The 25,111-nt window shown below is 46.3% G+C and overlaps 1 protein-coding gene across 1 annotated transcript in view; it reads right to left on the reverse strand.

Moving 5' to 3' along the window:
- Positions 1–25,111, reverse strand: part of prr12b (proline rich 12b) — a gene marked incomplete at both ends in the record, with an annotated part of 58,872 nt that overhangs the window by 30,538 nt on the left and 3,223 nt on the right. Inside the window, 4 exons of the mRNA XM_083977743.1 lie at positions 1,979–2,191; positions 6,777–11,293; positions 12,332–12,493; positions 15,204–15,361. Of these exons, the coding sequence (XP_083833869.1) occupies positions 1,979–2,191; positions 6,777–11,293; positions 12,332–12,493; positions 15,204–15,361 (5,050 nt within the window). The remainder of the gene's footprint in view (positions 1–1,978; positions 2,192–6,776; positions 11,294–12,331; positions 12,494–15,203; positions 15,362–25,111) is intronic.

The raw sequence follows: 25,111 nt of genomic DNA on the forward strand, positions 1-25,111 counted from the left end.
AGAGAGCCTGCATTCTCCCTGGAACAACTTAACATGTAATTTATGAAATCATCACAATCACTCCAAAACTGTTTAATCAAGGTGAAGATTTAGCATAGTTAAAGGGATAGTTCACCCAAAATTCAAATTTCACTCATTATCTACTCACCCTCATGTCAACTAAGAGCTGTGAGAATTTTCAGAGTCCTCCGTTCCTTCTCTGAGTTACGGGGGGGTCCGCACAGCAGTATTTGTCCATATGGTTGAGAATGGATACCAACTTTCTTTGTCCAAAAAGACACACCAAAAAACATCCAAATACCTCCATAGTGCTCGTCTGTAATGTCGCTCTTGTATTGAAGCCCCGACATGAGAAATTGTTCCGAAAAAAATTAAATAAGTATATTTCAAGCTTGTTTGTAGCGGAAGCTCCCAGTGTCTCAGTTCACTGCTCTTCCTGTATCCCGGCGGAACAATTTCTCATGTCGGGGCTTCAATACCAGAGGGACATTACAGACGAGCAGTATGGAGGTGTTTGGATGTTTTTTGGTGTGTCTTCTTGGGCGAAGAAAGTTGGTATCCATTGACAACCATTATATGGACAAATACTGCTGCGCGGACCCCCCCGTAACTCTCACAAAAATTCTCACAGCTCTTAGTTGACATGAGGGTGAGTAGATAATGAGTGAAATTTGAAATTTGGGTGAACTATCCCTTTAAGCTAAAAATCCTGCATAGTTCCTCTTTAATGTGCAGGAATCCAGGGGCGGGACAACAAGAGGATATGTTGTTTCAGCCGCTCGATCTGTATCAGTCTGACTGGATTTGGAAACGTAAGATGTCTCACAGTCACAATATTGACTGCAGACACCGTGTGTCTTGCTGTTGCTGAGGCAACCAGCTCTTTTTTTTTTTTACTCCAACATGAAACATAAAGTTGAGTCTGTCAGGTTCTCTGCAGCTCCCTCCAACACACAGAGACACAGCTCGACAAACATGCACAGTGCACGGTCCAGCATTCACACGTATGTCCTGAAGAACAATGAGTAAAACAAAGAGGCTGGATCTGATCTGATACCTGTGAACCAATAGAAGGTCTGTTCCTTGTTGATACCTAGAATTACTCTGCATCTTCAGCTTAATATCAGGTGTCAGGTGTCACTGTTTACATAATTAGATTCCTGCTCAAACAAAACTTCATTTTCATTTTAGAGCGATATTTATCATCCCTCCCTCCCTCCCTCCCTCCCTCCCTCCTGTGAAAAAGCCACGCCCCCTCAAGCTGTTGTGTGTAATCTGACGAGGAGGATGAGGAAGCTCTCAGCTTTGGTCACACATCGCTCAGCGCCAGTCACCTCACACACACACACACACACACACAGAAGCTCTGAATAGTTAGCGCTGAAATGAGTCAATGAACACTCCCAGTCAGACCAGTTCAAAACGGCGCTGGTGAATCATCTCAGATTAAAGGGATAGTTCACCCAAAATTCAAATTTCACTCATTATCTACTCACCCTCATGTCGACTAAGAGCTGTGAGAATTTTCAGAGTCCTCTGTCCCTTCTCTGAGTTACGGGGGGGGGGGGGGGGGCCGCGCAGCAGTATTTGTCCATATAATGGTTGTGAATGGATACCAACTTTCTTCGTCCAAAAAGACACACCAAAAAACATCCAAATACCTCCATACTGCTCGTGATTTGCACTGACCGGTGGAACAATTTCTCATGTCGGGGCTTCAATACCAGAGGGACATTACAGACGAGCACTATGGAGGTATTTGGATGTTTCTTGGTGTGTCTTTTTGGACGAAGAAAGTTGCTATCCATTGACAACCATTATATGGACAAATACTGCTGCGCGGACCCCCCCGTAACTCAGAGAAGGCACGGAGGACTCTGAAAATTCTCACAGCTCTTAGTCGACATGAGGGTGAGTAGATAATGAGTGAAATTTGAATTCTGGGTGAACTATCTCTTTAAATAATCATCCTCTTTACCTCTGCAGCTTTTTGCTGATGTTTCATCATCTTGTTCTGTGTCTGGTTCAGATCGGTTCTGCTGATATCCATGGTGGTGCTGGGGCCGGGACTCAGGCCCAGGGATGGCGCCGAGCCCACAGATCCGTCAGACAGGACCGGCTCGGTGCTGGACAGAGAGTCGGTCCTCAGCAAGGATTCAGACGGAGCCATGGTGGGAACAGGCAGCTTGATCTGAGAGACAGACCAACAAGACGCTCAGCATGAAGCATCAAACGTTTGTGCTGTTGGAGGCGATGATCTAAAAGCTCTCAGGGGTCAGCTTCACAGAGATGATACGACTTGTGTCTTGTTGTATTTGCAGTGCATGTCTTGTTAAAACGGTGGAAATGTAACTCTTCCCTTTTCATTTCTTTGCTGCAATCCCAGAGTTGTGCGTCAGCAGGGTTTTAAATTTTGTAAATTTACAGTTTATTCCCATGGAAAGTTTCCAACTTGGAAAATTCTCGTAAATTTTGCAACCCTATGCATGAGCATCCTCCACTTCTTCTCCATCACAGACACCCAGCTCTGTTTAAGAGTCTATTTTGAAACTTAATCCTTGTTCCAAAGTGTCCACTGGGATCATTTACTCCTTATTAAACTCACATAGTTTTGAGCCCTTTCAGTTTAGAAGAAAGATTCAGACAGGACACATTCCTCTTCCATCTGATTATGACATCATCTCCTCTGGTCTAAAACAAAGCAGAGCTAAATTTGTGCCCAGTGTTGATCGTGTGTGTGTGTGTGTGTGTGTGTGTGTGTGTGTGTGTGTGTGTGTGTGTGATTGATGAAGACAAGCACCAGCCATCCTGTCACATGTGTTTTGGTTCTGTCCAAACTGAACAGTTTCTGACAATCACTGTTTAAAACCTTCTCAGATGTGTTGGAGGTAGCTGTGGAACAACTGCACAGGAAGCAGATCTGAGATCAGCAGGCAAAGAATATGATGCATCTCTTCTAGCTCAACAACTTCTGCTGCTTAAATGGAGATATAAACTTCCTCCAGCTTTCAGACCATTGATTCAGGACTTTATACAATGTATGTAAGATGTTTGAGAAAATTCACTATACTACGAAAGGATGTGCTTTCCAGGCAACCTCTTTTAAAGGGATAGTTCAACATTTTTGAAAATTGGCCCATCGCCATGATCCCCCTAGTAATAGCAGTAGGTTCGTTACCTTTAATTGTTGGTCCAAGCTGCTTTTAGATCGGGGGAGAAGAATACCGAGCAGCGCAGCTACACTACGGAGGCTAATGGAATTTCTTGGTTTTGCTCATCAAACTCTGCAAATACACAACCAAAAAACTCAAAAACGCTGTGGTGGACAAGTTGTGACCTGCACATTTACCACGCTATGAGATAATAGCGGAAAGTTGCGAGATGGAGTTGTTTTAGAGGCAAAGTCAGACTTTACACTCTAGACCAGTGATCCTCACTATTTTCTTCACAAGAGCCACATTGGCAGTGCAAAATCAAGGGGAGAGCCACTTTTGCGACAACATACTAAGTCACCTTTGCAAATGTGCATTTCTACCATAGACTGTAAAAAGAATGGACGTAGCGTCCGTGACGTCACCCATTGGTTTTGGGGAGTCGTTTTTGTGACTCAAATATGGCGGCCCTGGACAGCGCCATGTTGGATTGGCCGGCCGAGAACCCGCCCACTGGCCTCGAAGCAGCTGTCCACGGAGCTGCTCGGGCCTGTCACTCAACATTTCCGCGCCCTAATTGGCCAGAGTTTTAACCTAATAACAGTAAAACGGTAGAGTTTAAAAAAAATTCACCCCCCTCAGAGTGTGTGCGGGGGTAGAAACTATCGATTGAGAAAAAAAAACGTTCTGACACCAGGCTTTTAACATGTTTACTGAGGATGTAAAATCGGCGATTTTAACATGGGGGTCTATGGGGAATGCTCCCTTCTGACACCAGCCCCCAGAGGAAGCCGGGGGGATTGCAGTTTTTTGAACGCGGAAGTGAGCTTCACTTCTCAGATCCACAACTGCCCCCTTGATTTCTACATATAAATTGGACATCCCACAAGAAAAGAAACAACACAGCCAATACATTTTCATTTAAGACCATATTTACCTTAATACTGGGATGAGCAGAAGCTGGACATGCATGTCCTTGACTTTCAATGTGTATTTGTAGTTTGTTGTTGCAATCACAGTGAGGGTTTGTTAGGGTTCATGCCATACAGAACAAATAAAAAATCGTCTGTCCACTTGAAATTTTCTGTGCTCATCTTGTATGCTTCTTATATTACACCTGCTGTCTGCCTGCTCGTCCCCTCTCTGGTGTCTTCGTGCTGATTTTTGTTTGCTGCTTCCTCAGACTCATATTCCTCACACACTCCACTATTCGTTACAACACTGTGTGTCTGTCCGTCTGGTTTTTGAGCTGGTTTCTGTCCTTTTTCTGGTTAAAAACTGTCCATCACGCTGGCTAGCGGAGCTAACGTAGCCTGCCTGCAGACGTGCGCTGCGGTCAAGTGTTGTAAACAATACCACATGGCTTGCGGGCCGCGTTGCCAGGTTTGACAATGCCCCCTTTAGGGATGACCTTTTTTTTTTTTTTTTTTAATTCCACTTAAAATACTTCCTTTCACCTTCATTATTTGGGTGAAGGCAGGGAGAAGTATAATTCGGATGTTTGCGTTTTTGTAGTCCAGTGTTGTATGTTTATGTAGCACATTTGAAAAAATGTATTGGCTGTTACCACATAGAAAGGCTACCAAGCGAGCCACCAATTATAGCTTCACGAGCCGCATGTGGCTCGCGAGCCGCGCAATGAGTAACACTGCTCTAGACGGCTGCTCGGCGGAGTGATTTCAAAAGCGCCTGTTTACTGCAGATACGTCCGTATACTACGGCACTGGCTGAGGTGCGCACACTGTGTCCCTCCGACCAGTGGTTCACTGAAGAAAGTAGTTCCGAGTATTTGCTTCACTTCTCTTAACTTTCCGCTATTATCTCATAGCGTGGTAAATGTGCAGGTCACAACTTGTCCACCACAGCGTTTTTGAGTTTTTTGGTTGTGTATTTGCTGAGTTTGATGAGCAAAACCAAGAAATTCCATTAGCCTCCGTAGTGTAGCTGCGCCGCTCGGTATTCTTCTTCCCCGATCTAAAAGCAGCTTGGACCAACAATTAAAGGTAACGAACCTACTGCTATTACTAGGGGGATCATGGCGATGGGCCAATTTTCAAAAATGTTGAACTATCCCTTTAAACTTCTGTTCTGATACTCTAGTTTTGGAAAACTGGCCCCATATGATATAGTTGTTTTCTGTAATGTAATGTAATCAATCAGGAAATCGACTCTAATTACAAAAAACACTATAATGGTCATGAGGATCTGTTGGACCAGATCAAAGAAAGCAGGAGACGTGTTGTCTTTGCTCTGCTGTATTAGGGCCAGTGACAAATAAGGGTTGGCAAGATGAGCAATTCAGAAATATCTTTAAACCCTCCTGTTGTCCTCCTGGGTCAGGGAAGGAAGGACGAAGGGAAGGAAGGAAGGAAGGAAGGAAGGAAGGAAGGAAGGAAGGAAGGAAGGAAGGAAGGAAGGAAGGAAGGAAGGAAGGAAGGAAGGACAAATGGAGAGATGGGAGAAAAGACGGAAGGGAAAGAAAGAAAGAAAGAAAGAAAGAAAGAAAGAAAGAAAGAAAGAAAGAAAGAAAGAAAGAAAGAAAGAAATATGGAGGGAGGGAACAGATTGGGTCAATTGGATGAAAAGAAGAAGGAAGAAGTCGGGATGAAGTGAAGGAAGAAAGGAAGGATGGAAGGAAGGGGAAAAGGAAGGAAAGAAAAATGGAGGGAAGGAACAGATTAGGTCAAGGAAGGAAGCAGAAGGACGGACGAAGGAAGGAAGGAAGGAATGAAGGAAGGGGAAAAGGATTGTGGAAAGAAGGAAGGGAGAAAGGAAGGAAAGAAGGATGGATGGAGGAAGGGAACAGATTGGGTCAATTTGACCCAGAAGGACAACAGGAGGGTTAAAAAAATGTTTTAAAAGCATCAGATTTGTTAAAATATAGCCTACATTCAGTATTCATGTTGGCTTTATGTCATTTGAAATAGCATTTGCACCATTTTTTAACAAAAGTACAACTGCATGTCCCTGAAAATGTCAGATGGTGTAACCACAAAAGAATGATCAATATTACATATATGATCCACCTACAGTGGATCTAAGTGTATTTATAAATACTTTGTACTTTCTTCTAAATTGAAATAGAATTGAAATTTTAATGAATTTTGGCAACACAGGGCAGGATTTCTCTTTAAACCACTGCTTTTCTTCTGAATAATGTGACAAATGATGTAAAAATTTGTCAAGAAACTAGAAGCACTGCAAAAGTGAATTTCATTTATTTCACATTTGAGTCCAGATTTATTTTGCTGTACAGTATATAGTCAGGTTTTCATGACAAAACACCAGTCGCCCCTCTTGACATTTGGCTTGCATCACATCATTCACCCATTAGCTGTTAATTACATTCTGTGTGATTCATAAAAACGACCCTGTATTAAAATGAGTGAGAGCTTCGTCTGAAGTAGTTTGCTGTGTTTTCTTAAGGTGCTTTTAAGGTCACTGTTCCATCTGCCTGCACCAGTTAGTATTAATTGACCTAAAACTGTTCCTACATTAGTCTCACTTGAGATAATTGTAGTTGTAGTTTGACTGAAGCCATGTGTCACAAGCAGAGAGTTACTAGCTCATCAGATAACGTGATAAAACCATCTGGAGAACATCTGGATTGATAAGAAGTCTTACCGTGATAGGTCTGATGGGGTCTTGCTGCTGCTGTTGGGACTGTTGCTGCTGCTCGAGGTGATGATGCTGCTGATGATGCGGTTGGTGATGACAGGAAACGTGTTGCTGCTGCTGCTGCTGCTGCTGATGATGATGATGCAAGTGATGCTGCTGTTGCGGCGCCTGCTGGAGCTCTGCCTGCTGTTGGTGGAGTTGGTGTGGATGCTGTTGGAGGTGCTGCTGTTGGCTGTACTGTTGCGGTCGATGCTGCGGCGGCTGTTGCGGCGGCTGTTGCGGCGGCTGTTGCGGCTGCTGCGGCTGCTGCTGATGATACGGGAGGCTTTGTGCTTTGTTCATATCTCGATGCATTTCCACAAACCCCTCCTCCTTCCTGCCTCGGCCCCGACCGCGCCCACGGCCCCTCCTGCCCTCTGCGGGCGCCGATCCCATCAGCCCCCTGCAGTACGGAGGCTCCGGAAGAGGACGTATGCGCGGTCGACCCCGGGGACGAGGGGGGCCCTCGCGTTTCGGTTTGGTCGGCTTCCTGCCCCTTTTCTTGGGGCCTTCTTGCGGAAGGAGTTGCGGAGGGTGTCCTAGGGCAGAGTAGCTGGTGGGGTGGCAGAAGTCCATGTCACCCATGAGTGGACTGAGCCCACCGACTCCTGACGCCCCACCAGCCTTCCTACAACTGGACACCAAGTCTGGGAGCAGGTCGGGAAGGCGTCGACTGTTGAGGCGAATATCGGCCGGAACGTCGGCTTTGTCCTCGTCGTCCTCAAACTCGTACTCCTGCGCGTAGATCTTCTTGGCCTGAGGCTGAGGCTCGCGCCGTTGCTTGAGGAGGTGGAAGGAGCTGGTCTTCAGCAGCTTCTTGGGTCGAGAGGAGCAGAAGATAGGCGAGGTCAGACCTGGGGCGCCTGAGCCACCGCCCACTCCCACCGCCCCCATCATCTTATTGACCGATCCGTCCCCTTGAACTGCCGAACTCAGTCCCATGGCGGGGGTCTGGGAATGGATGAGGCCGAGCTGGTCGGTGTTCACCGTGGAGGGCAGCTCGTGGGTCTTCATAGAGTCGAGGTCTAGGTGCAGATTGCCATTTCCAGTTCCTGGAAGGTTATGGCAGTACTGTCCGTAGCCCTGATCGCTATGGTGGCCGACCATATCGTAGCCCTCTCCGGCACCTCCCGTCTTTAAGCCCTCCATGCCCTCTTGGCCCTGGTTCAGGCTTTCCTGAGCAGCGGCTCCAGAATCGGCAGCGCAGCTGGACTTGTAATCGGCCGGACAAAACATGTCCTCCATCTCCGGGAAGAAGGAGCGGTCTTCATCGTGCAAGAGGGAGTCGGGAAAGCAGATGGATGACAGGGAGGCGAACCTCTGCTGCTGCTGAGCTTGAGTCTGTCCAACTTTTCCTGCCGGGCTGACGGCGTCAAACTGGTGCTGTTTGAGCTGGTCCAACTGGGAGTGGGACAGCTCAGGCTCTCTCGGCTGCTGCTGCTGCTGCTGTTGCTGCTGCTGGGGGGTCCCCATGTTCGCCGTCATCCGGTGGGAGTGAGGGAGGGATAACTGAGAGTGCGAGAGCTGATGGTGAGCGTGCGCCTGCTGTTGGTGGTGGGCGTGGGAGTGGGGCTGGCTGATGTGGTGGAGGTGCGAGGGGGCGGACAGGTCCAGGTCGGGCTCCGAGAGGAAGTCGTGGAGGTCCGTGGGCTGGGGGGTCAGGTGGTGGGGGGTCAGTCTGTGCTGCTGTCTGTGTCGGCTGTCCCCTCCGCCGCCTCCCTCCCCACCTGTGACGCTCACCCCAACCCCGGTCCTCTCCAGAGCCCCTCCTCCTCCACTGTCCCTGCTGGTCGTCCTGGACAGAGTCTGGTCTAACATGTCCAGCGAGGACACTGAACTCTGATTGGCTCCTCGGGTTTGATCTCTGGCTGGGGCTCCGATGCTGTAGTGGCTCTCTATGCCCTGGCTCTGGAGCTGGAGTTGCAACTGTGACGAGTGGTTCTGCGGGTGGGCTTCCACTCCGGCAGGCCCCTGACCTCCGCCTGAGCCCATCATGGCCTGCTGGCTCATCGGGTGTTGCTGCTGTTGTTGTTGTTGTTGTTGCTGAGGGGCTTGCTGGGGGTCCATTTTGGTGCGGGTGGTGTGGGAAAGGACGGACTGCAGCATGTGGGACTGATGGGGGGGGTCCGGCGGCGACTCCATCAGAGACATGGGGACCTGGCTCTGTCGGCTCTGCTGCACATCCGGCGTGTTGCACAGGTAGGTGTTGTCGTTGGCGTCCGACGTCTTCTTCAGCTCCATGTGGGGAAGGGCGTGAGGGTGGGGGTGAGGGAGGCCGTGCTGGGGGTGTTGAGAGTGCTGCACGTGTTGAGAGTGCTGGGGGATCTGCGAGTGCGAGGACACGTGCGAGGCGTGATGGGGATGCTGGGAGTGCGCGTGCTGGGCGTAGGGGTCTCCCCTTCCGTAATGGACCACCGAGCCCATGGAGTCGTGCTGCTGTTGATGGGAGTGGGACAGGGTGTCGGAGACCCCTCCCCCGGCACTGGACTTGGATATGTTCAGCTCCGACTTGGCCTGCTGCTGTTTTTTCTGCGATATCTCCAGTTGGCTGTTCAGACGGCTCGCCGGGTCGACAGAGGCGTTGTTGGTGCGGATGACGCTCTGGACGTGGTAGCGCTCTTCCGAGATCTTGCCCATGTCGTAGCCCACCTCCTTGTTTTCTCCGTCCCTCGTCGCCTGCGGCTGGAGCGGCTGCGGGAGCTGCTGGGTCGGCGAGTGATGCTGGGAGGGATGGGGAGTGGAGCTCTGGGCGTGAAGTAAGTGGTGGATGAGGAAATCGTCATCGTCGTCTTCCTCGTCTTGGGATCGCTCCACTCCCAGCATGTTGGTCTCTGTTTTTGGTTTGGGAGGCGAGGAGTTGTAGGACTGGCTCTGCGCTTGCCTTGTATCGGGGAAGCCTTGTGGCGAGGACATGAAAGCAGGAGAGAGGATGGAGGACAGATACTTGGTGGCCCCGGAGCCTCCAGGGGACTGCGCGGGGCGAGCCGCGGCAGGAGAGTGCAACCCAGGACGGCTGATGGGCGAGGGGCTGGACTCGGGCAGGTGGTACGAGCTGCTGCCTCCGTTCCCAACGCTAGAAGCTCCACTCCCTGATCCTGCAGGTCCAACTCCACCACCTAGTCCAGAAGCTCCCGGTACAGGTCCACTTCCTGTCGATCCCCCAGCGTTCCCATACCCTAAAGATGGACTGGCTGCTCTCCTGAGAGAAGCTGAACCGTAGCTCGAGTCCCCGAAGACGATCTCCGCAGAGAAGGAGCGTCCTCCCGCTCCTATGCCGGTGAAGGCCTTCCCTCCTGGTCCCCCTGCTCCGGAGCTCAGGTCCTGGGCGTGAGGGGAGCTGAAGCCTCCATAGGACGGGGCCATGTGTGCAGAGGGGGGCTGATTGGGGGAGTAGGACGGGCCGTGTTGCTGGGGAGGGGTCTGGTCCGGTAGACCTGCAGACGGAGAGCCGTACGTGGGGAGGCATTGTTTGGGTGCTGGCTGCTGGACGAGGGAGGACGACGCCACCGGTAGAGGGGGCGGCGCCGGCACCGACTGAGGCGGGGGCTGCTGACGAGACGGAGCGGACAAGGGGCCGGTGCTCGTCTTGGAGCTGGAGGAAGATGAAGAGGAGGTGGAGGAGGCCGACGGCGGGGTGTGCGGGGTACGGGAGGAGGAGGACGCCGAACCTGAAGAGGAGTAGCCGCTGCTTGAGCCGGAACTCTTTGCTCCTTTGGCGCCGCCGGACGAGGAGGAGGCCGAGGAGCTGGAGGACGAGGGGGTGTAGGGAGTCTGGACGGTGGGTCGATACGTCTGGGACTCCATCCGCGGCGAGGGCTTGGGGTCAGAGGACGGGCTCTGCTCCCCCAGCGGACTGCAGGACAGCCCGGCGTGCCGGTGGTGGCTGGCGTGCTGGTAGCCCGACGAGCCGCCGCAGCTGGCGTACTGCTGCAGGGGCAGCGCGGCGGACTGGGCTGGGGACGAACGTTGGTAATGCTTAATAACACTGTCCTGTCGGGACACCGCCCTCTCCGGGGGAGGCGGGGGCTGAGGGGGCGCCGCAGGGGGCAGGGAGGGCGAGGAGGAGAACATGGAGGCGTTGTAGAGCTGGGAGGACTGGTTATGGAGCTGGGAGGACAACAGGTTGAACTGGGGAGGGGGCAGGTGGCAATTGGAGGAGGCGGAGGGTGCTTGGGTTTGAGGAGGGGCGGGGGGCTCCTGAGAGCCCCGGTAGGCGGAGCTCTGGGAAGACAGCAAGCGGTCGAAGCCCAAACTGGACTGGGAGGGGGTTTTGATGTGCAGCAGGGGATCGTGAGGGGAGAGCAGGCCGTTGGACGTGGGGCTGAACGTGGCCGTGTCCTGCAGGGACAGCGAGGGGGTGAAGGAGCGTCCGGAGAAGGAGCCGGGGTGCTGGTACGCAGACAGGGCTGAGGAGGAGGGGAAGGAGCCAGACCCCGGGAGAGCCCCTGAAATAAAGAGCTCCGGGGGGCCCGGTGTGTGCATCGCTACAGGACACAACATCACATGGACAGTGTTGGTCAATACAAGTCACCAAGCAACTACGCTAAATGGCTCTACTATTCAGAGAGTCACTGAGTTTAAATATCTAAGTATCTGGCTTGATGAAAAATTCACTTTTAAATTTCACATAGACAATCTCACTAGCAAACTTAGACAAAAAATTGGCTTCTTTTTCAGAAATAAATCTATTTTCCCTATGATCTGCAGAAAGAGGATTGTTGAAGTTGTCTTTATGCCAGTCTTGGACTATGGTGATATTATTTATACTAAGGAATGCTGCCCCTTCAACTCTTTCACCTCTAGATGTGGTCTATCACTCTGCTCTTAGAGTCATTACCGGCGATAGTTATAGCACTCATCATTGTAATCTGTACACGAAAGTAGGTTGGTCTTCCCTGTCAGAAAGACGCAACAATCAATGGCATCTCTTCATCTTTAAAGCCATTACTGAAAAACTCCCATACATTACAACACTGTTAGATTTAAATCAAGGTTCATATTCAACTCGCTCCAATGACTGGCTTACTTTTAAAGTCCCCCGAGTACAAACTGAACTTGGTAATTCTGCATTTTGCTATGATGCCCCTGCCTCCTGGAACGATCTTCAACTCACACTTAAAAATCATCCTATATCCTATCAACATTATAAAAAATATCATCTAAAACCTCTTTACCACAGTCTGTAACTGTTTTTAAATTTTGAAATGAATCAGATGTATTTAACTTTTGTAACTGTGTTTTATCCTATGTCCTATATGTGACTTGTGCTGTGCATTGTGTTTCGCTTTGAATATTGCTGTGATCTCGATGGCATTGCAAATGAGGGTAAAACCTCAATGTCCTTTCGAGAATAAATAAAGGTTTGAAATGAAAATTGAACTCAACAACTTTTTGCTTTTTTGGTAAATAATACATCTTATTTTTGCAAATCAAGTGCTCCAGTCACAACAAGAACTAAGGATCAAAGAGTTGTCGTTTCTTTTTTTTTAAGTGCACCGTTCCTCTAACAGGTGGACACTCACCAGTCTGCCAGGTGGGAGTGCGAAACTGGGAGAGGAGGGAGGAAGCAGACGGCGGGGGCTGTGGACCCCGGGACTCCAGAGCTGAGATCAGATTCATGACGGAGGGGTCAGGACCTGAGGGGCTGGCGTGGTGGAGGCTGGCATCAAACAGTCCTGACAGACCTGGCAACAAAGCACAACCCCTTACTTCACCCGAACCAATCATGATACATCACATTACCTTCATTATATCAGCAGTATAGCGACAAAAAAAAAAAATCTGTTCAGTAATTACAATCCTGAGCACTGTTCGTCAGTATTATCATAATGAGATTTTACGTTGTTAGTCTTTGAACTATAAATGTAATGAGATCGAAAGTGGTTGTTAAGAAGAGTTAAAACGAGTACAGGAATGTACTGCTTCACATATTGGAAATTAAAAACCAAGTGGTGTGACCTGTGGTGTTCTGTTTTACTGAATGAACACTGCGTAACACCCTAAAAATGACTTTTCTCTACTTAAAGCAGAAGTAAGCGATCCGGTTCTTTTGGCTAACTTCTTGTCAGCCGATGGAGTTAGCAGTCCCCGCCCTCGTCCCTACGTCACCACATTCACGCGCATCCCTTGGCTGCACACACAGAGAGGACCGCCCCTTTATGCCGTTCTCTCTCCTCATTGGATAAAGGTTGTAGGATACAAGGAAAGTTTTCTCCTCGGCTTACAGCAGAGCAGAGTGACTGACAGACCCGTGTTTCAGACCAAACACTCTATGTAAGTGATTGCTGTCGGAAGATATAACTATTTATACTATATTAACACAAATATTCCGCTTACTTCTGCTTTAAAGTGACAGTATGTAGCTTATTTGGCTTTTTATTAGCAAAAATATATGCTTTCATAAATACGTATTTACCGAAGTCTAAAGCTGTCTGAAAGCTGTCTCGTAGCTTAGAATGAGTTGTTGTTGTACAAATACACAGGTGACGGTGCACCGACCGGAGGCTGCCATGTTGCATCGCCATCTTTGAATACGGTACGCAAAAGTGGACAAACTTGGCTCAAATGCTCTTTTATTTAGTGTCCGTGACTCGTCTTGTGGCCGGAGGATGATCAATGTAGTTGTTTTTTGTTTTTTTCTGCCGTTATAAGTGTCACGGTTGAGCCCCAATACTACATAGTGAGGCTTTAACAAATTTCTTGAAATGTCAAAAGCATCTTTGAAAGGTATGGACGGGGATTAGGGCCAACTCAGAATTCTGAGAAAAAATAATTATGAGTTTAATTCAGAATTCTGAGAAAAAAGTCAGAACTTTTTTTTACAGTGTCCTCTTCCGTAGGAAGGAAACCAAAGTGATCTCTGATTATCATTTATTCCATATCTTTATTTCAAAATTATGTTAATTATTCATCTTAAGCTGTCTCTATTTTCCTTCATGTCATCTTATTTCAACTTTTCAATCCTGTTTGTCTCCATTTTGTCGTTAGGAAACAAGGTTTTTTTTATTGTCCAGGCGTTACAAATAAAGTTGGTTAAAAATGAAGGGCAGGTTTAGTCAGATTCTCTCCCCACTGTGGTGAAGAAAGACGCTGACATGTTATATTTCATATAACTTGTATCATTTCAACCCGTTAGGGTTAGGGTTACTTTTAAACATGTCTCAACACAGATGAAAGAGATTTCTCACAGAGTAAAGTGAAGTGTGTTGTAATGGAAGTGAACCGTGCAGCTCCTGTCAGCTGCTCTGACTCTTTTTGTGGAGGTGCTTCACAAATACAAATCACAGGCTGCTCTTTTGTTCTCCGCACATGTGTTCGCACACTTCATATCTTCACAGCAGATCACTTTACCGCCACAGTGACACAAACACTTCCCAACTGTTAACTGTGATAACTGAAGTGCTCTTGTCGAGGTGAGGAGAAACATGGGTCCTGCCTCACAGAGCAGAGTCACTGAGTTTGAGTTCAACCAGCTAAAAAAAAACCTTTCATCATCCATCTGACTCAGTTTCTCTATTACTCATGTTAAGCCTATGACGAGAACAAATTTTGCTGGACGATATATTGTCCCACAAATTATTGCCGATAAACGATATTATTGTCAACATTATTTTGAGACCAAATTAACCACTAATGTAATAATAGTATTTCATAATAATACAAGTAGACCCTTTCAAATGCAATAAACATTTATTTCTCATGAGTATTTTTTTTACCACTGTAATTGGAATGTCAAGAACTTTTAAATATCCTAAATAAAAAAAAAATAAAAAATAAAAAATAAGCTCTTCTGTCCAATACACACCTGAAGCTTCACTTTTCATTCAAACAAACTAATGTGACAGTCGGCGGTAAACTTCTAAAAACCTGCGGATAAGTTACTCGGCTCGTTTTCTCCCCCGGGATGATGACGGAGGTTGACCAGAGGTCAGCAGACTGTCTGCTGCCTGCATGCACGTCAATATATCGAGGCTGGAGAAAGTATCAAGTTTATTTTCATTTATCGTGCGATTAATTGATTTATTGATTATCGTCCCAGGCCTAACTCATGTGTCATCATATCAGATTGTGTATTTCTCGTCGCGTTAAAAGTCTTGCGAGATTTTTTTTTTTTATGTTAAAACCTATGGTTAAAACAATGTAAAACAGGGTTTCCACTACCAGTTACCAATACTTTGCACCCCTTTCCACTACACAGTTATAACTCGACTCGGTTTAGGTGCTTTTCAGTCACAGCTGAGTTCTTCATAGTTCCTCTCTCGTCTCGTCTCGTGAGATTAGTGTATCGTCACACCCCTAGTAACCAGCACCAGAACATACAGGTGATGAAGAGTCTCAGCAGTGATGTGATGAAAAGCAGTCATCTTGTGTTAGTACGCTGCGCTCAGTCCTTACCTAGTGTGCGTCCAGCAGCGCCCCAGGCCGCGCCCTGTCTGGAGCTTCCTGGGTGGTGGTTGGTTGCATAGCCCTGGAGGGGGTGGGGGGTGCCATAGGCCTGACGGTGGAGCAGCTCTGCGTCTGGGTGGGACGACCTGGAGCTCCCATACACCAGGCTGAAACACACAACAGGTTGGACTTTTATGAAGGACTTATCTGGTAAAGATCTGGTTCATACAGGATTATGACTAGTCACCAAAAATCACAACAGGGTCATGTGACCATGATCGCCTTGTGACATGGAATTTCACTCTCAACGTCTTTCTCCTTTGACATGTTCTTCACAAGTGTGAGCAAGAGAGTAGGTGAACCACGACACAGCTTACATTAACATTATTTCATCCATTGTGAAAAGCTGAAGCATGATCCTGGACTCATGTGTTTCTATAGTGTATTAATTATTAAAGTGATAGTTCAACAATTTTGCAAATTCGCCTATTGCCATAATCCCTATAGTCTTAGCAGTAGGTCCATTACCTTTAATTGTCTGCAAGCTGTTTTGAGATCGATGGGGCAGAGACGTGAGCTGCTCAGCTAACGCAACAGAGGCTCATGGTATTTCCACATTTCCCTCATCAAACTAAATCCAACAACTCCAAAAAAACTCTTGTGGACAAGTTGTGACCTGCACATTCACCACGCTATGAAATAATAACGTATAATTATTTAACCTTACGACACATGAAGCAAATAGGCTACTTGGAACTACTTTAGCTTTTTAAGTCACTCTGACCAGCAGCCGTGTCGGGAATGTAGTTCCTGTTACGTAGCCTATTTGCCTCGAAAACAACTCGTAACGTTCCATTATCATCTCATAGCGTGGTGAATGTGCAGGTCACAACTTGTCCACCAGAGCGTTTTGGAGTTGTTGGATTGTGTATTTGATGAGTTTGATGACAGAAAGCCCGGAAATACTGCGCGCCGTGCAGAGCTCACGTCTCTGCCCCGCCGATCTAACAACAGCTTGCACCGACAATTAAAGGTAATGAACCTACAATGCAGGAAATACGGCCACCATGTCTGTCTCGTTCCCGACTCATAAGCTGTGTCCCAGTTCAGGAGGCGCATCCTTCGGAGCGGTACATCTGAAAACTGATTGCACAACTACAGCGACAGGACTAAACTGTCCTATTTCAAAGGATCCTTCAATTGGGCCGGAAAAAAATTGTCCTTCTTTTTCGCGGGCAACAAAGACTCCAACAGGTGGATCCTTTATGGTCCAAGCTGTTACCACTTGGTGTGAACAGAGAGTGACCCAGTCCTTCATACAGAGAGGATAACCTAGATAAACCTCTGATGTCTGCAGACTGACAGCAGGTTTTCATTTGTAGTATAAAGGTATAGTTTCATTGTGTAATTGTGTATGTCTCACAAAAGCTCTACAATGACTTTTATCTAGTTTATGCTTTTTATTCTTGGTGGTTTTTTAATTCTATATTTGAACCAGATGAAGGATTTCAGCCAACAGACATCTGGATCTGACGTTACCACAGAAACAAGCTGAGTAAGTGTTGGACCGTTTAAGTCCCAGCAGCTGGAGGCGTCCTGTCCTGTGTCCACTGAAGAATGCTGGTGAATCTCTGAATTCTTAAAGGGATAGTTCAACATTTTGGTAAACTGGCCCATTGCCATAATCCCTATAATCCCTATAGTCTTGCAAGCTATTTTTAGAACGGCGGAGCAGAGCCGTTCAGAGCGACGCTACGGAGGCTAATGGGATTTCTTGGTTTTCATCAAACTCATCAAATACACAATCCAACAACTCCAAAACGCTCTGGTGGACAGGTTGTGACCTGCACATTCTTTCAGTTGTTTTCGAGGCAAATGCAGTGACTGTTTGCCGAAAAACTGCCCCGACGGGACCGTGCGTCAGCGGTTTTGCGTGAATTTACCTCGAAAACAACTCTGTCTCGAAATTTTATCTCATAGCGTGGTGAATGTGCAGGTCACAACTTGTTGTTTTGGAGTTGTTGGATTGTGTATTTGATGAGTTTGATGAGGGAAACCAAGAAATTCCATGAGCCTCCATAGCGTAGCTCTGAGCAGCTCATGGCTCTGCTCCTCTGTTCTAAAATAGCTTGCACTGACAATTAAAGGTAACGAACCTACTGCTATGACTATAGGGATTATGGTAATGGACCAATTTGCCAAAATGTTGAACTATCCCTTTAAAGTTAAAAAAAAAAAAACTTTATTCGTTGCCTCTACTGCATGGTTTTAACCCCCTGCTGAGTTTGTTATAGAAAGGGGGACACCTCTGTGTGTATAACAGCTGCTGAACATCTGCTTCATCAGTTACACAACAACCAAAACAAAAGGTTGAATCAACCTCAGCTGACGTCTCAGCCTCTGTCCTCTGTACAGCATCAGAGGGACTCAGCCACTGACACTGAAGGAATCCAAAGTGGGAGGAGTTTACAGCAACGATCCCACGCTATTTCATCATGACACATGTGGTTTGTTATTGTTTTGATTGAGAGACCCCCAGAGGCAGAAGTTACAGACTGTGTCTAAGTGATTAGCTTACATCAGCTCATCAAGCATGAAACAGCCCATCATACTAAGCAACACCAAGCGTCATGGCAACTGGTCAATGTTTGGGGCTGCATCTACTGTCTGTTAATCGAATCTGATAATAAATTGATTTTTGGAGTAATAATAAATTAGTTAAAGGGATAGTAGCATTTTTTTTAAAGTGGGGTTGTATGATCTACAAATAGCCCCTAAGTACTTTAATTGCAGTAGAAGACTCTCTGCACTCCTCCCGTTAGCAACGCCAGCCCATAGCCCTGCCCAGAGATTTACAACATACTACAGCGTTGTGAACAGACCCAAAGAAACGGCCTATTTTCGCGGCCTAAAAGTTTTTCGGTGGGCGCTAACCCTGGGCGGAGGGATACGTGAGTTGGTTAGGTCCAAATAAAAACTGTGTTTTTCCTGCACTTTGAAGGGCTGGAAAAAATTATATTATAGCAAACAATGGAACTGTGTATTTTTTTCACGTAAAACCTCTTTTAGGCCGCAAAAATAGGCCGTTTCTTTGGGTCTGTTCACAGCACTGTATGTTGTAAATCTCTGGGCAGGGCTATGGGCTGGCGTTGCTAACGGGAGGAGTGCAGAGAGTCTTCTACTGCAATTAAAGTACTTAGGGGCTATTTGTAGATCATACAACCCCACTTTAAAAAAAAAATGCTACTATCCCTTTAAAGAATAAATATGCATAACTGTATTAATTGCCTTATATAAGTTTTATTTACAGTGTTAGTGATGCTTTCCAAACACCAAGTATAGATCAGACAGACTGATCGGCTGCTGAGGGACACCGTCCAATCACAAGAGATCGCCATGGCAACTGAGGAGAGCTCAGGCAGCACTGTGTGGACACTCAATTGTGAACATGTCAATATATGAGGGGGAGGTTCATCAGATGCGCTCCCTCACCTGACTCACTCCTGTCAGTCACTTTAATAAACCAGATCAGCTGCAATAACTTCATGTTTGTTATGCATAAGCACAGAGCTCCAACAACCGCTCCTTTAATGTGGCTCAGTGTGGATCCTGCTGCACCCCAGGGACACCTCAGAGGGATGAACTACACTTTGGGACTGAGGGAGAGGGAGGGGGTGATACAGGGGACAGACAGCAGCTCTGAGGAGGAGGAGGAGGAGGAGGAGGAGGAGGAGGAGGAGGTGGAGGAGAGAGGAAGAGCAGCACAGGGTGGAGCTGATGATGGCTGTTTGATCAGGTGACGGATCTGTATCCGGACATTCTGACTGCTGATGAGTGAGGCTCGAGTCCTGGGACCACAGGCATCTATCAACTTCACACTCACACACACACACACACACACACACAGGTGAGAAGTTTTGTTGTCTTGATTTTGGCATGGTCTTTGACAGGGATGGACAGAATACTCGACCCCGGTACTTGAGTAAGAGTACAAATACTACGGGTAAAAATGTACTCCGTTACAAGTAAAAGTAGCTCAGTCGACATGTTACTCGAGTAAGAGTAAAAAAGTACTTGCTTTTAAATTTACTTTAAGTAAAAATAAGAGTAAGAGTAAATTTCTTATTTTTCACATCAATGAATTACTGTAATTTTTTCTAAATGAATTTAAGGAGCTTTTAACTCTTGTTTGTGAGAATGAACTCTTTGAAAGCAGCTGCACTGATGTGCTGCTTTTAGGGGTTAGGGTTTCCTTCTTTGACAAACACAGCTTGTGTCCAATAGGATTTTAGAAAAAAAAAAAAAAAGAGCAAGTAAAGAAAGAAAGTAACAAGTACTTTTCAGCCTCCCTGAAATGTATTCAAGTAAGAGTAATAAGTACCAAAGAAATCTAATACTCAAGTAAAGTACAAATCCTCTGGATATGTACAACATACAGTGGTTTCTGGTCCATTCACTACACTACAGTATACTGGACAGACACAGCATGTCACTGAGACCTGCAGCCTGTCCGTTCAGATTAGAGATCCACTGACACACCATTGTGTCCAAAGCCACTGATACCAAGGATTTAACATGACTCTGCACCATCCAAACAGACCCCAGGTCAGGTTTCAATCGTAAATCCATGTTGTGTTTACATAGTTTCCATTATCTCTGTTACACTACATCCATGAGAAGTACACACACTCAGTGTAAACATGTTCTCCTCACTCTTTTCCACTACTATAGGTACTCAGTTCTGTCCTCTATCAGCAGAGGTGTGCTTTAAAGACCCTTCTATACCAGCAGATTCTGGTTCGAATCCCAAATCTGCTGGCCCTTTGCTGCAGCCGTGTCGGGAATGTAGTTCCTGTTCCTCTGCCTCGTAACGTTCCATTATTATTTCAAAGCGTAGTGAATGTGCAGGTCACAACTTGTCCACCAGAGCGTTTTGGAGTTGTTGGATTGTGTATTTGATGAGTTTGATGAGGGAAAGCCCACAAATACTGTGCGCCGTGCAGAACTCACGTCTCTGCCCCACCGATCTAAAAACAGCTTGCACCGACAATTAAAGGTAGGCTAATGAACCTACTCCTAAAACTATAGGGATTATTTGCCAAATGTTGAAATATCCCTTTAATAAAGAAACAAAAAACACAAGAAGTATGGTTGAGGGGCGCCATTTAGCTCAGTGGGTTGAGCGGGCGCCCCATAGGCAGAGCAGAGGCTACAGCAGACCCTGGTTCGAATCCCAAATCTGGTGGCCCTTTGCTGCACGTCATTCCCCCCCTTTCTGCCTCCCCATTTCCTGTCTATCTCAACCAGTGTTGGGCACATTACTTTCAAAAAGTAATAATTAGTTATAGTTACTAGTTATTTCCCCAAAAAGTAACTGAGTTAATAACTGAAGTACAACATTATAAAAGTAACTGTTGCGGTTTATATAAAATGCTCAAATGTGTCAAATTACTTGGACTCACCCCCCTAACCGTAACCCTAACGGGGTGTTCCCACCAAACGCGATGACGCTTCATCGCGCGTCGAGATTACATGTAAAGTCAATGCAAACACGCGATTAGATGCGTCATCGCGCCGGGCGATGCGATGGACGCGATAGCGCGGCGCGATGGACGCGTTGGCCGCGAAAAATCGCCTCCATCGCGTCGCCCGGCGCGATGACGCTTCATCGCTCGAGTTGAAATAATTGAACTTTTGCGGCGAATTCGCGTGAAGACGCGCCGCGACAGCCAATCAGCTTTGAGATCGTCACCGACGTGCTGACGTACGGACGTACTGGTGTTCCCTTGGCAGTTTAGTCAGAGCGAGTCTATTGACAATATTAGAAGTTTTCTGGTTTAGTTTAGTTTATGATTCAGATCCCCATTAGCTGCAGCAAAGCCACAGCTCTTCACTGTTGCTTTTCCGGTGCTGTTACAAACGTTTCTGGTTTGGATATTCGGACCTGAAAGCCCGTTATCACTGCTGTTTTCAACCAGCGAGCGCTGCGAGCCGACCGCCCCGTCCCAAAGCACTCAACAGGCGGTCAGTCACACAGTAATGTCACGGAGCTGTCTCCTCCTCCTCCTGCAGCCAGAGACCCACACCACTGTTCCTCTCCCATCTACAGGGACAGGAACAGTGCAGCGACGGTGGTTATCTCTGCCAGAGAATGAAATAGTGGGAGAAATGTTGTTGTTTGGGCGGGCTCGTTGCGCGACGCGATGCCGCGACGAGGCGTTTTTTGCATTTTGAACCAGCGTCAAAACTGGAGCGTCTAGCGCGACGCGATTTCATTTGACGCGCGATTCAATCGCCTTCATCGCGTTTGGTGGGAACACCCCGTAACCTCCCGCCTGCCTGGCGGAGGAATACTGAGTGAGTTGGTTAGTTCCAGATAAATGGCTTTTTTCCCACTAGTTGATGGACTGAAAAAATGTTTGAAGTACACTTTAATGGGTGTATTATTTTGTGACGCGACTTCTTGAGTCAAGTAACGGCACATTTTATTGTCAGTAACGTTAACGGCGTTATAATGGGGGACTATAACTTTCTTGATTACTCGTTACTGAAAAAAAGTAGCGCCATTAGTAACACCATAATTTAATCAGTCTCTCTGATGTGTCCTCCTCTGACCATCTTGATGCTCTGTCCAGGACAGACGTCATCCCAGTGACACAGGACAACTGTTATGAGTTATGTAAACGACCATAATGTGAAGGTGACTTTGGGCTTTATCAAAAACTAAGAGAGGTTGAAGCAGTGTGAGAACGGAGGAGGGAGAGAAGAACCCAGCTGATGTTGAACCAAAAGCAATGGCGGACACAAGGTGTGTTTCCATCACCCCTGGAAATGCGTAAAAACTAAATATCGCAATTAAAATCTGGTAATGGAAACGCCTGCATTTCGAAAAACCTCTCAAACAACGCTAAACATTTTTACGCTTTCATGAGGTGGTTTTTCAGACGTGTCGATATAAGAGTGTAGCCTATCGCAAAAGTGTAATGGAAACACTGTAGCATCACTCCAGCCTGAGTGATGTTTTTCTATTTCTCTTCGCTCTCCCTCTCGTCTCTCCGTCTCGTCTACCGTTTCCACCCAACCGGGTTGTTTTAATAAAACTTTGGCGTGTGAGGTCCAATCATTCAACTCAGTCTGATATCTCAGACGGTGTCACACAATGACAAGTCGGTGTGAATGACCAAACAATAGTTCCTTCTGTGAGACTAGACTTTACGAGAATCACGGCTCATTCGCAAAAAAACACCTTTCAATGGAAACACCTGCAAATAGGAATTGTAGTTTTTTTTTAAATATAGCTTGTAGCCTATTTTGCAAAAACCTGCAATGGAAACGCAGCTATACAGACAGTCTCCACTTCTGTCTCTATACCTGATCTACTGTTTAATTTGTGTCGTCACGGTAACCAGCGGGCGGCCCATCACTCGGCTCAGAGCAGGAACTGAACAACCACTGACTCTGATCTTGGTTTAGTTAAGCTATTTAAAGCCGAATGAAATAATCACTTCTTAAAAGCCGCATTTGGACTCTGGTGGCGTCCACGCGGATAATTCATGAAATCAAATCCAACCGAGCGGGACGTGGTTTTATGATGAATGAAATGTTGGACAGAGTGAATCAAAGCTCTTTTATCTCCAGGTGAACCCGGTCCCCATCAGAATACACACATCAGAGCGGGAGCGTTATCTGCTCCATCAGTAGCCTACTACGTGCCGTCCATTTGTGTGCACCATGACTCGTGATTTTAAGATGTGTGAGGTTTTGCACATTTCTTTTTTACAGTGTAATTGTCCTACTTTGAATAATGTATATTTCTATATAGTAAATGGGTTTGCATTTAGAGAGCACCTTTCTAGTCTCTACAACCACTCAGAGCTCTTTACACTACTAGTCACACTCACCCATTCACACACACGTTCACACAGCGACTATATCTATATCCTGTCTAACCATTCACACACACACACACACGCACGCACTCACGCTCACACAGCACGAGACCTTGAAACGGCATTGTGGGTGAGGATGGAGCCTCTGGTGAGTGTTTGTTTCTGACGTGTCCTGACCAGACCAAAGACTGGATCACTTGGTGCTGTGAGGATATGTTCTGGATTCTGATTGGCTGGTTATGCTATTGTCTTGTAACATACAAGACAATACACATACACACACATATATAACGCACACACTCATTCACCATCCAGCTTCCAAACCCTTCCCCCATGTTCAGCTCCGACAACATCTGTCTCTCCGCACACAATGCACACAGCACAACACAACCACAGACACCTCAAAACCAACAACAGCTTCACACACTGTGTAAACCTACATCCCATAACAAACCTCACCATGTGTTACACAAGACCAAGATCTGATCAGCTACTCCAGTCCACAACAGGAAATTCATTGGTGTGACATCCCCGCTCTCTCTCCATGATATTCCTCTCTCTCTCTATCTATCTATCTGTGTGTGTGTGTGTGTGTGTGTTTTCAGAATAAAGGCAAAAATGCTGCAAAATAACTCGAACTGGTAAGATTCTACCGAGGGATGAAAAATGTCTTGTCATTTGATACTTTGAGTGGATGAGTAAATCTCATCAGCCCCGGTGAACCAATCAGCAGACAGCATGCTTGAACCAGGATCTAATAAAGCCTGTGATTGGCTGTTTATTTACATGAACACATCTCAGTGTGTAAAGAGACAGAGCTTAAAACAGGCCTGCAACCAAAGTCAAACTAAAACCTGTTCTGTGACGTTTGTTATCATTTTATAAGATAAAATTCATACCGATAAAATTGTTGTCAACCATTTATAGGTGCCACAAAATAAGGCAAAAATGAGGCTCTATACAATGAGACTATCAAAACATAATTTGTTCTTGTATTGTTTTTGTATTGTCTGCTATATCTTCGTCTTGGAATCTCAAACATAAAGCTTCTTAGTTTTGGTCTTTTATGTATTTTTAATGTATTTTGTTAAAGGTCCAGTGTGTAACATTTGTCAAGGTTTATTGGCAAAATCTGAATATAGCCTACTACCCATGAATATATTTGTATGCTATAAAATAATTTTTTTATTTTTTCATATTCTTCTTTTGACATATCCACCTTTTTCCAAACGTCAAAAACGTAAGCTGGTTTTGCTCTTCCAGTGGAATTGTTTCCATGGTTTCAATAGTCGCCGGTAAATGCATCGATTTTTTTTCTCCCAATGAAAATCTGTAAAACGCATGGATCATCACATCAGCTTTCAACAATGGATACCACATAAATGGACATCCATGTTAAAAGCCAGCGTTAATAGATCCATGCGTTTACTGCAACTATGACAACGACTGAAACCATGGAAACGTAAACATAAGGTTTTGTTCAGAAACTTGTGGATAGCAAAGGTCTTGCTTAGAGAGTGTCACCATCTTGCACCGCCATGTTTGTATGGAATGGAAAATCCAGCCAACCAGAGAGCACGTTTCAAGAGTTTCACCTTCTAAATAAACAATAGAATTATTTAGCCTAATAAATAAATAATAGAATCTGAATGCTAGATGTCACTCCTACACACTGGACCTTTACGTTTTTTCAACTGTAAAATTCTGGACCTTTTCAGTGGGTCCTCTCTGCACCATAGCAAGAATTAATCAATCAATCAATCAGTCAATTTCAATTTAAATATGAAAGAAGACAAAAACATTTCCCTAAATAACATTTGAATTGAACGATATGTGATGAAGGGATGACGGGAAGGAGAGAAGGCTTGATACGTCAGTGCACACCTGAGGTAACGTGAACAGAGTAGCAAGCTGATGTGAGCCTGGTGAAAATGTTTAAGTGTTGCTTAGCAACAGCCCCGAGAAATTCCAGAGGCAGAACTATTTGTGTATGGGCGTAGCCAAATGAATGATGAACCAAATCATAAT

The sequence above is a fragment of the Trachurus trachurus genome (genome assembly GCF_905171665.1).
Source record: "Trachurus trachurus genome assembly, chromosome: 8".
In the NCBI taxonomy this organism is placed as follows: Eukaryota; Metazoa; Chordata; class Actinopteri; order Carangiformes; family Carangidae; genus Trachurus; species Trachurus trachurus.